Genomic DNA, 11319 nt, shown 5'->3' on the forward strand with positions numbered 1-11319 from the left:
GATCGATAAGATTATTTTTGGACAAAATTTATTTAATTATTTAATAATTAATTAAATGCCAAATCACTGCTGAAAATACGCCAGAACCCTGCTGAAGGTTCAGAGGGCCTCTCTGACCGCGGTTTTGCCGCGACCGCGGTAGAACCGCGGCAGGCTGATTCAGAGAGCCTCTCTGACCGCGGTTCTGCAGCGATCGCGGTAGAACCGCGGCAGGCAGCGTATTCTTCTGAAAAGGCACCTTTTCCAGACACCTCTTCTGATAATTGCCTATAAATTCTGAGGCAAGGCTCCATTTTCTACACACGAAAAATACTCCAGAACTTCTTTCTTTCTGAATATACTGCATCCTAATTCGCAGTCTCTCTCTCTCAAATTCGTAAGTGTGATTTTGCTCCGTTCTTTGAGTTCGTTGGTATCCTGCAGTTTGTATTGCCACTGTTGCAGGAAGGTTTATTCTGTTTTATCCTGGGAGGATTTAATCCATTACCTTGGCAACGTGTGAGGGGGTTAAAATTCCTTAAGGACACACAAGAAAATTGTGGACTCGGAATATTTCTTAAACTCTTCTGTTTTTCCAGTTTCTTTTATTTTTCTAACAGTTTTGTCTGATTTTTGGTTTAACACAGTAACGCTCACAATTCGTTCATGTAAATAGTTGATTTCACCAAATTCAACATATTGACACAAGATATAAATATACATATTGTTTAAATTATTATTTCTACCCAGTTAAATACAATTGCAATATCATACAACTTAAATATAATTTTTATACAATATGTCTTTTGTATATTTTGTATATGATTTATACATGATAAAAAAAATTATACAACTAATTATATATTATACAATTTATCTACAACTTTCACACATTATTTCTACCAAGTTAAATACAACTACAATAACATACAACTTAAATACAAATTTTATACAAATGTTATACAATATGTCTTTTGTATATTTTGTATCTAATTTATACATAGTAAAAACAAATTTCATATAACTAATTATATATTATACAACTTATCTACAACTCTACAAATTATCTACAACTTTCATACATTATTTCTATCCAGTTATATACAACTACAATATCATACAACTTAAATATAATTTTTATACAATATTGTTCAACTTTCATACAATAGTTAAACATATATATATATATATATATATACACACACACACGCACACAACAAAATATAATTTTTCTACAATTTCATAAATATAATGTATATCATGTCTTCTTCTTCTTCTTCGAGTTTCAATCTGAAATTCAGCCAAAATCAAGTCCAATCTTCACCAAAACACCCTCAAAATTGAGATATAAACTCTAAACCATATTCCCAATTGTTTGCAACAACACCCAATCCAAACAAATAATGGTTTTTAAAAACCCAAATTCGAATTCGAAGCTTCAAAGCAATGAGTGTCAATGGTGGAATTTTCGCTCTCTTTTCCTTTGCTTTATATTACTGAAATTAGGGATTGAGAGATAGAGAGAGACGTAATTGGAATCCCAATTCTTTGCAACAACACCCAATTCAAACAAATAATATTTTTTGAAAATCCAAATTCAAATTCAAAGCTTCAAAACTTTTTAATAGTTGTCAATTGTGGAATTGCTCCTCTCTTGTGCAAGATACGTGGGGGAGGGGGGTGGGATGTGGAGAGAGAAACGTGGGGGAGTAGGATACAGAGGGAGAAACGTGGGGGGAGTGGGAGTGATTGTAGGAATTGATTAATTATCCTTAAATCCCAAAAATGCACATAATTGGTAATTTTGTATATAGGAAGTAATTAAAGTGAAACTTGAGTAGGGAGAGTAATAAAGTTTTCAATAGTGTATATGTATGTAAAAATTCCTTTTTTTAATTTGTTGCTTTGTTTCTCCGTGGAATAAAAAAACAAAAATTTTAGCCGATTGGAGGATGGCTTAACAACTTCAAAAAAGGGCGCTGCAGGTTTTTTTTTTCCTCGTTGAAAAGGTTTTGGTTTGATATGACATTAGAAAAATACTTCTTATGGCTAGGAAAATTAGAGAAGTTTTATAACCTTGTCAATATTTTTTATTTTATTTTTTGGGGTTGGGTTCTTTCCAAAAATCATTTTCCTGTTTTCCACCTAGGTTTTCTCTCAAAAAATTTACAATATTTTTTCTGGCTAAAACAGCTTGCTCCCACTAAGGTTAAAATGTGCCACTATTTTTAATTTAAACCAAAAATCCAAAAAACGGAAATCATATCGAACGATAGCCACGAATTGGAAGCAGTGGAAACAATGAACCTTCTAAGCCAAGCTCCCGCCGGAGCTTTATCGGCAACTCATCGTTGTTCCCTCAAATTCACCAACCCTATTCCTCCTCTCTTCTCCCACCGCCGGCCCACTAAAGTCTCCACTACTAACCCAATTCACGGCCCAAAAAATCGCCCTAAACCCCTCACTCTTGCTAACGCTGAATCGTCTTCCGGCGCCGGCGCTCCTCGTCAAACTAATACTGCTACTACTAGTACTAGTGGATCAAATAATGGGTCAACTTCTTTCGGCTCAGATGATGGAATCACTTTCGTGGGCCAAGATACTGTTCCTCTTGAAGGTGTTATCCAGTTTGAGAAACCCGATTCTTCTTCCTTTAGTGATAAACTCAACAAATGGGGGTAAGTCTTTGTTTATCTGATTAGTACTTCCTCTGTCCCAATCTATGCATGCACTTTTCTATTAGTCTGTCCCCTTTCAATATGTAGAATTTTTTTTTCCTTTAAACTTCCAGTTTACCCTTAATGAGATGATTACAGAGGGACTATGTAATACCGTGTTAGTGTGTTATTGATTATTGGTATTAAACGTGCCTGAAATGGAGTGGGGTTGATAGTGAGGACTAAGGTGTAATTGTTGTTGTGTTGTTTGTATGTATTGTGTTGTTCATTGGATTCAATGTCTTCTCTTTTTTTTCTTTTTGAATTTGTGGATTTTCAGTTGGGTGGCATTGTTAGCTGGTGGAGATGTAGCGGCTCTATTGTTGTTCTCGGCAATTGGAAGGTTCAGTCATGGCTTCCCTGTATTTGATCCCGACACGCTGCGAACTTCTGATCCTTTCATTGCTGGTAGGGGAATTGATATGTCATGCTTATCTCTCTAAGTTATTATGTATTCTTGAACATAAAGATTGAATTTTTAATGATAATTGTGTTCCTTAGGTTGGTTTTTGAGTGCATATTTCCTTGGAGGATATGGGGAGGATGGTCGAGGAAAAAATGGTCTTTTTAAGGCTTTCATTGCTGCTACCAAATCATGGTCATTAGGCATTCCGGTTAGTCCTCTTTATATACCAGTTGATTGGTTACTATAATTTATAGATATTTTTTGGTTACTCTTCTCATTATCTGGTGGTTACCAAACAAATCCGTTATATGGATGACTGAAATTTGGTCAACCTTGCTTCCTATTAACAAGTCTAGGTAGTTATACATCTTGCAGCTTCTCTAACATGAAAATTTAAAAGCTCAGTTGAATGCTTCTATTCACCATTTTTTAATAGTTACTAGTTGTAAGCTGTGGTCTTTAGTTAACTATCACAGAGCTAGATATTAATGGTGGGGAAGTCATCCGCATGTGATGACTGAAGGTAAAAGACAAGAAAGAGGAACAAAAGGAAGCAGACAAAGGAAAAGGCAAAGGAAGACTTCTTCCCTTCCTTTGCTGACCCAAAGGATAAATTGGCAGTCGTCTAAAATTGACCGGATTTGGACAAAGAATAAGTAGGAACCTATTTAATACGCTGTCCAATACAATATTTTTGAAGCTCATAAATAGGCATCTCCCCTGCCTCATTCAAGCATCCAATTGGAATTTAATCTAGTGGATCCACCGAGGAGCTCTCAAGAATAGAGAGTTGTAGATCATAGAGTGAGGTATTGTCTATGTGGAAAGAGAGTTGTGTAGTGGTGGAAAAGGTATTCCTTTTGAGTGTGTTAAACTCGGGGATTTTGTGATACTCGATTGCTTATTGTATGTTATCTACTGTAGTGGTATTGTTTTGCTCCTCTTGGGTCGTGGTTTATCAGTTCCTTATTTCTCACTTTTATTTCATTTATTTACAATGAATATTCTGTGGGTATTTCAAGGGTCCCAACAAGTGATCTACATCTCTATTCCTAAGAAATGTGCGACGGATCCACGAGATTGAATTCCAGTTCGGAAGCATGAAAGAGGCAGAGAAGAGACCTATTACAGGCTTCAAAATACTCTGCTGACGTCATCAATTACATTAGCGTATTAATTAGGCTCCTACTGTTCTTTGCCAAAGTTGGTTGCCATTTTTGGCTGCTGACATTTCTCCGTTATGGTCGGCAATGGAAGGCTATCTTCCTTGCCTTTTTTCTTTTCTTCTCGTTAGCCAATCACATGAGGATAACTTTTCCCAACAATTACAGCTTGAAACTTCCTCGGGCTTTGGCCAATGCTCTCAGGAGATAAGGAGCAGAATTTCAAGAACTTAGGCTTTTCTATCATTTTAGAAAGACAGGAACAAATTTATTGTGAGGAAGGAAATATCTTAGGAATTAGACTTTTAGTATTGGCACTCCCAATAAGATGTAGAGATCTGCCAAAAGAAAACTCATGGATGTGTGGTAGTTGCACATAATGCAAAATGCATGGTTAAGGCGACAAACTTGAATAGGAGAAGGAGGTGCAAAGCCTCTTTTAGGGTGACTGTGCCATGAAAGTTGTCGGTCGTGAGCTGAAATGGTGCTTCCAGATCGGGCTACTAACGGCGAGTGAGGTGTAATTAGAATGAAGTTGTAATACTTATGTAAAACATTCTGTGCCCTTAGCAGGAGAACAAATAAGCTATTAATCAAGAAACATTCCAGAGTGGAATGAGGCTTTAAGTAGAACTATTGCTCAGTAACTTTGTTTGTGCTTGACTGCATGTGACCGGGAATAAGCTTGAATTTGTTGAACTGCATCATAGGTTAAAACCAGTTTCGGTGTGCTTAGAATTTACTCCCTTTTTTCCATTTTATGTGACACTCTTTCCTTTTTAGTTTGTTCCAAAAAGAATGACACTTTTCTATATATAGGAACGATTTAACTTCTTAACTTTTCATATTATACTTAAGAACTGATATAGGCAAACAAATGTTATGGCACGTTTGATGCTAAAGTTCCCAAAGTCTTTTTTTTTCTTTCTAAACTTCCGTGCGCAATCAAACAAGTTACTAAACGAAAGGAGGAAGGATAAGTTATGTCTTAATGAAATTTTTATCTTTGCTTGGAAAGGTTACAATTTCCGCCTTGACAAAACTCCATATATGATGTGTGGTATAAGTATCTATTTTTTTGCGTTCTGTCATATCTCTCTCTCTCTCTCTCTCTCTCTCTCTCTCTCTCTCTCTCTCTCTCTCTATAGCTTGCATATACAAAAAACTCTCTTTCTGTATGTGACATAGTGTGAATGGGTACAAGTAGTACAAGGTACGATCCCATTGTATCTTCTTTTGGTAAATGTAGAAAAAATATCAACTTAATAATTGATAACTTAGTATGAACCAGAAACATCACATTACTTAATGTTGAACTATTTAAATGAAGTACATTGCTTTTGTAGAACTGAGGATTGTCAATTGTATCAATGGAGTATTACTATTTGTAGAAACATGTCAAACATTTTGGGATGTCTCAAAAGTGGTTGTGTGGAAGGAGAGAGTACAATATGTAAAAGCGCTAAAAAGGGCAGCCCGGTGCACAAAGCATCCAGCGTTCATGCAGGGTCCGGGGAAGGGCTGCACCCCAAGGGAGTGTGATGTAGGCAGCCTACCCTGATGCAAGCATCAGTGACTGATTCCACGGCTTGAACCCGTGACCTATAGGTCAAAAGCGCTCTAGCTCATAATCAAGAGTTTAAAACTACCTTTTTTAAGAGTAGAAAGTAACTAAAGGAACGAAGTATCTGCTAAATACAACTTATCAAATTTAAAGAAGAGGAATTAGAATAAAGGTGTCAACAAAATAAATAAATGACCAATTTCCAACTGTGAATAGAGTTAAACATCATTTCAACTGGACATCTTGCTCGTTAAAAAGTCCGTGAAAGAAAATTTGGTAATCCAACTATACTTACGAATTTGTATTATATTTGATAAAGTGATGGTGAAGAACATTACATTTAGCTACAACCTGATTGTTCATTATCCATATTATTGATAGCTCTAAGGCCAAAAAGTATGGGTAATGAACTATGGGGTTGCAGCTCAATTTAATTTTGATAGTTGTGTTCGAATATTTAAACCTGGAGGCCGCAACAATATCTTGATGAGTATATGATTTGATCAGTTTACAACTTTCTCTCTCTTGGGGAATGACTAGTGAGCCAATTTTCTGTACTCATACTTACTGTCATCTTTCTAGCGGCTTCCTTCTTTCTACCCCTTGCTTAATCTTTGTTTCGTTTACTTGATTCTCTTTACCGTGAAAATTTGAGATTGTTTCACTGAGTAACTTAAACCTAGGATATGACAATGAGAAACGTGCTATTTTCTGCTAAATTAAAGATGGATACAAGATTGCCTTTCATTGTTGGTCACAATTGGGAATGGAAGAGAGCGGAGAAGGGAAATTCTTGTAGTTTTGCTGGTGGAAGAGGTAGGAATTTTGTTGGCAGCATTTTCATCAATTACCACATTCTTTTCTGGATTTGAGTAGAGAAGACTGAAGAGATCAGCATCAGAGAACAGTGGCAAATTTGTTTGTAGCTGGAGGAAGCAAGATCAGCTGTAAAAGTACTACATCAAGCAAAGCTTTAACCACTATGTAAGTTTCGTTAGAATGCTTGGAATTTAAGATAGAAGAAGAAGCAACATTTTAATCCCTGAGAACACTTGTAACTCTGGATATAGCTTATTGGATTCAGGAGTTTGCAGAGCTAGGAGAGCATCTTCAGACTGATTATAATCAAGGTATTAAACAAAAGAGTTATGTTGAGGTCATACGGCCCAAGGAGTGGCCTAATAAGGGAGTTGCTGATAAAGTGATGAAAAAGGAAAACAAAGTGACATCAATTGCATAAGAAAGGTTTCTCATAACCAAAAAGGACTTCCTTTACACAACTTTGGTTGGTAGTTCGTCGAAGGAAAGGAAGATAATCCTTCTATATGACTTGAGAGATGGGAAATATCGAAACATAAAATAGATGTGACAATGTACTGAATTATTTGGATCATTTTTGTTTGATTTCCCTTCTAGAGGCAAAGAGGGAATAATTAAATGGGGGATTGGTATTAGGATAAGTATAATTGCTACTAGATTAGTGGTCTTTGTGAATATTTGAGGCGTAGAGGCCGGCCGAAAAAATTGAAATTAGGACTATTGGATGTTCCACTGAAACTGTGTTCTGATAATGTCTTCAAGTCCATAGGTGACTTTTTTTAAATAGCCGTAAAATTCCCGAGGGTTAGTGGCGCACTGTTCGAAACTTCCTGGATAATAGGCCCGCCCCTCTCTCATCACTTAATACCAGGCGTTTTATCCGCGGCAGGGTTCAAAACTTATGATGTGCGTCTAACCCGCACATCACAAGTTGCAGTCATCCTAGTGATACACTTATATTGTGTAGAATAGATGAGAGAGTTGGAATTATTGAGAATAATTTTGATTGTCTTTGAAACCATTTGAGAATAAAACCTCTAGTTCTCCTCAAACAATCCTCTCCTTTTGTTATAGGGGGTCCTTGAAGTGTTATTGGCATTCCAATTCATTTTTTACAAGTTGGCTGTTTATATGTTCCATTTTTTCTGATAGGAAAAACTTATATGGTTAATCAAATTCTGCCTAAGATTCATTAGACAAGCTTCTGTTAGAAATAAAACCTCCAGTTCTCATCTAACATTTCTCTCCTTTGTTTACCATATATATTCAGTATAGAGCTTGGTGCTTGAAGTTTAAATGATTTTGTGAAAATAGGTGTTTTAGGGGTGTTCATATATTGCAACTTTTCCGATAGGAAAAAATATATATGGTTAATCAAATTCTCCTATGATTCATCACAAATCTATGTGATAACAGCAGTGACAACAGTGAGAATATGAATCTCTTCAGTGGTGTTGATAGGGAAGATGCTGTCATGCGTCACATAAAATGAATTAAAAAAAGGGAAATGACTATGGATAAGTCTTTATTTGAGTGCTAACAAATCACATTGGGGATCTTTCCCCTGTTACACTCACTCTTGTGTGGCTGATCTACTGTCTTCGCCTCTTCGGTAAATGTTTCTGGTTATATTTGCTTAAAGTAGTCTTTTCGTAAGATTTGGTATGCAATACTTGCTTTGACATTTCCATGGATGCTTTGGCCTTCCATTAGGGTTTGATAGATAACTATCATTTCCTAGTCTCAAGATTTCCTCGCATCTTGATACATTGCCAGTGAATTTCATTATAGTCATTGAACAATGAAAAAGTTTTGTCATCTGCATAATTTGTTGGGCATTTTCTTGGCCTTACCCATCATGGGAAATTATTTGCTGTGTAAAGCTGGAACAAGGCAGCATGTTGTGTGACTGCATGTCAGAGAGCATCCAGAACTGTTGACGTTATAGTGTACAGATTAGTAGGAAGTGATGTAATTTGAGGATAAAGGTTAGACAGATAGATTATGCTCAGTCCCTCCCACTTACGTGAAGCATGAGCTTGATCATGTATTTGTTTAAAAAACTTTATCAGCCTTTCGTTTTTTTCTCCATTAGTTGAGGATCAAGGATTCCTAATTGTCAGCTGACTCTTATTTACTCTCTGCTTCTCTTCATTTGCAGGTGGGTTTAGCTATAAGGGCTGCCTCTGTGGGTCATATACCACCAGTCAACTTCATAATAGTTACCATGGGGAGTACTGCTGTATTACTTATCGGATGGAGGACGCTCTTGTTCAGCATCTTACCAAAGGACCAACCGAAGAAGAATGATGTTTATAAGAGCGGAAGCCCTTTTGAACTTTTTGAGGTAAAGTTTCTCTTGTCTAATCAGTAACTTGGGATATTAATGGCGCGATAGCTGTTTCTATGACCTTTTCTTGCTTCCTTAACATGGCTACCCTGTTTGAGCAATCGAATCTGTGAACTCAAGCCATGGAACTTTATATGCATGTGGCGTGTGAATTCAGAGGCGGATCCGGGATCTAAATTTAATGGGTTCAGCTTTTAAATTTTTTAGCATTGTACTATTAAAATTATGTGTTCAAATCTAATATTTTTTGAGATTTTAGTAAGATTTACATATAAATTCATACTCCGCGTCGAAAGTTATGGGTTCAGGTGAACCCATAGCCGAAAGGCTATATCTGCCCCTGCGTGTGATGGCTTTTTTTTTTTCCGTATCTTAAGGCAAAACAAAACATAAAGCTGACATTTGATCAATTTGTTTGCGTAAGAGGTCATGAAAGTTTGATAGTATCATTATATGTTGAAATAACACTTGGTTGACATTTGATCAATTTGTTTGCTAAGAGCTCATGCAAAGTTGACACGGTATCGTTTAATTGCTGACTTTTGGGTTGTTCTCGGACAAACATGGTTTTTTCTTAACTTAATAGTAAATATGCGAGTTTTTCACGTTCATTGAGGGAACAAATGGAAACGAAAAGGAGTGGGTGTAAACCTGTGCTTACTTTCTAGTCTTATTCTTATTTTTCCCCTATGCCATGAATGTTTGTTTCTTACATGATAACTATGCAGCAACTGTGTAAAACTTGGTTGCTTGTTAATTTCTGTATTTATTAAGAAAAATATCCTTTTGTTGCAGTTGCTAACATCATTGGTAAGAAGATGGTGATTATGGTAGCAGTGCACGCGACATTTTATTTCGATTATATTCTTTCAAAAGGAAATTTTCCTGTATGTACATGTGATTTCTCATTATAAGTAGATGTACGACACTGAAAGTTGAGCAATGCGTCTGAATAGCGATGGAAGAAAATACAGTTTCATCCTTTTCTCATTATACTACAGGTTTTACTTAATGCACAAAAATGTGGCAGATGAACTCTGATCAGTCGCCTTCGGTCAATAGAAAGAAGATACAGTTTTTAACATTCCACTTAATAATTTATAGGAAGCTGGCTTCATCTTTAGGAGTGGCTTAGTTAAATTTTACTAGTGGCTCGTCGTATTAAGATTAGAAATGATCATGAAAATCTCTTCAGTAGTGCAGCTCATTGCTTTTTCAACTGCTAAAAATGTTTGAGAAAGCGTGAGATAATTGCTTGATAAGTTGGTGTGTTTTGCAAATAACTACTTTGTGGAAGTGCAAAACGCTTGTGATATATATATATATGTAACAGTACTTCACTATAACAGCCAAAAAATTTCGAAACAAACGAGGCAGATTTTGAGTGTATATAGTAGATGATGTATTCAGCTTGGCTTTTGGTGATAATATAACATTGTTTAGTGTGTGATTTTGTCATGTCCATTGCATGTAAGATATTTCAAAGCTGTTTTGTGGGAAAAGGCAACTGATGAGACGTTTGCAGCATTATTTCAGGGTGGAAAAGGGCCTGTATTGTTGTTAACGGGAAGGGAATGTAGGTAGGCTGGCCAAGCAGAATATGAATAGTGAATTGAGCATAGGCATATAGAGGCCAAGAAAGCTATGAAAGAAGATCACATTCTCAATTAGCCGTCAGTAGAATTTGGAAATTAGAAAAAAGAGGTTGATGTGTGGCACCAAGACTTGGTCTTCAAATTCTAACACACCAAAAACGTTAAGTCATTTTTTCGCTAGTCTAAAATTACTCGACACCTATATACGATTAAATGTAGTTGAAACAAACGGAAACTGGTTCACATATCAGCTTTGCTAAAAATAAATAAATGACTAATTGAAATAGTTAAGGTGCGCGTAGACAAAGAAACAAAAAAATAAGGGGTAATGTGGGGTTTCCATCAGACGGATTTTTGGGCAGCCAAGATATGCCTTTGTTCAGTTTGAAATTTGCCTTCTCTTCTTCTTGGTGCTGTCAGATCAATCTTGGTTTGACTGAGTGCCCTTTTCTTTTTTTTTTTTAGAATTTTGTTCCTTTTTATCTTACTTTTCCTTTATTCTGAACTTCTGATTGATTTTGTGGTCAGTCATGTCCTCGTTTGGTGTTAATAAGTCATCATCAGCACATTATATCAATGTCTAATGGTGTCTCAAGTCAAACTTCTCTTAATTTCAGATTTATCGAGAAACTCAAATGCTCAAGTTTCATAAAATCGAAATAATTCCTACTTAGAATCAAACCTTTTTGCATTGAAATTGACAATTGAAGATCATTTATGGTTGAC

At 36.1% G+C, this 11319-nt stretch overlaps 1 protein-coding gene across 1 annotated transcript; it reads left to right on the forward strand.

Annotated features, from left to right (window-relative positions):
- On the forward strand, window positions 2209-9993 carry LOC109227491. Its single transcript, XM_019392677.1, has 5 exons — window positions 2209-2657; window positions 2977-3104; window positions 3198-3310; window positions 8810-8995; window positions 9794-9993. The coding sequence occupies exons 1-5, from the start codon at window positions 2281-2283 to the stop codon at window positions 9821-9823; spliced, it is 834 nt and encodes a 277-aa protein (XP_019248222.1). The 5' UTR covers window positions 2209-2280; the 3' UTR covers window positions 9824-9993.

Source organism: Nicotiana attenuata, chromosome 6 (assembly GCF_001879085.1).
Source record: "Nicotiana attenuata strain UT chromosome 6, NIATTr2, whole genome shotgun sequence".
NCBI classification, from domain to species: domain Eukaryota; kingdom Viridiplantae; phylum Streptophyta; class Magnoliopsida; order Solanales; family Solanaceae; genus Nicotiana; species Nicotiana attenuata.

Excerpts from the sequence above, each read along its gene's own strand:
- LOC109227491 (XM_019392677.1), top strand. The coding sequence starts at position 2,281 with ATGAACCTTCTAAGCCAAGCTCCCGCCGGAGCTTTATCGGCAACTCAT. Across the intron at positions 2,658-2,976 it reads GATAAACTCAACAAATGGGG|TTGGGTGGCATTGTTAGCTG; the intron begins GTAAGTCTTTGT and ends GTGGATTTTCAG. Across the intron at positions 8,996-9,793 it reads GCCCTTTTGAACTTTTTGAG|TTGCTAACATCATTGGTAAG; the intron begins GTAAAGTTTCTC and ends CTTTTGTTGCAG.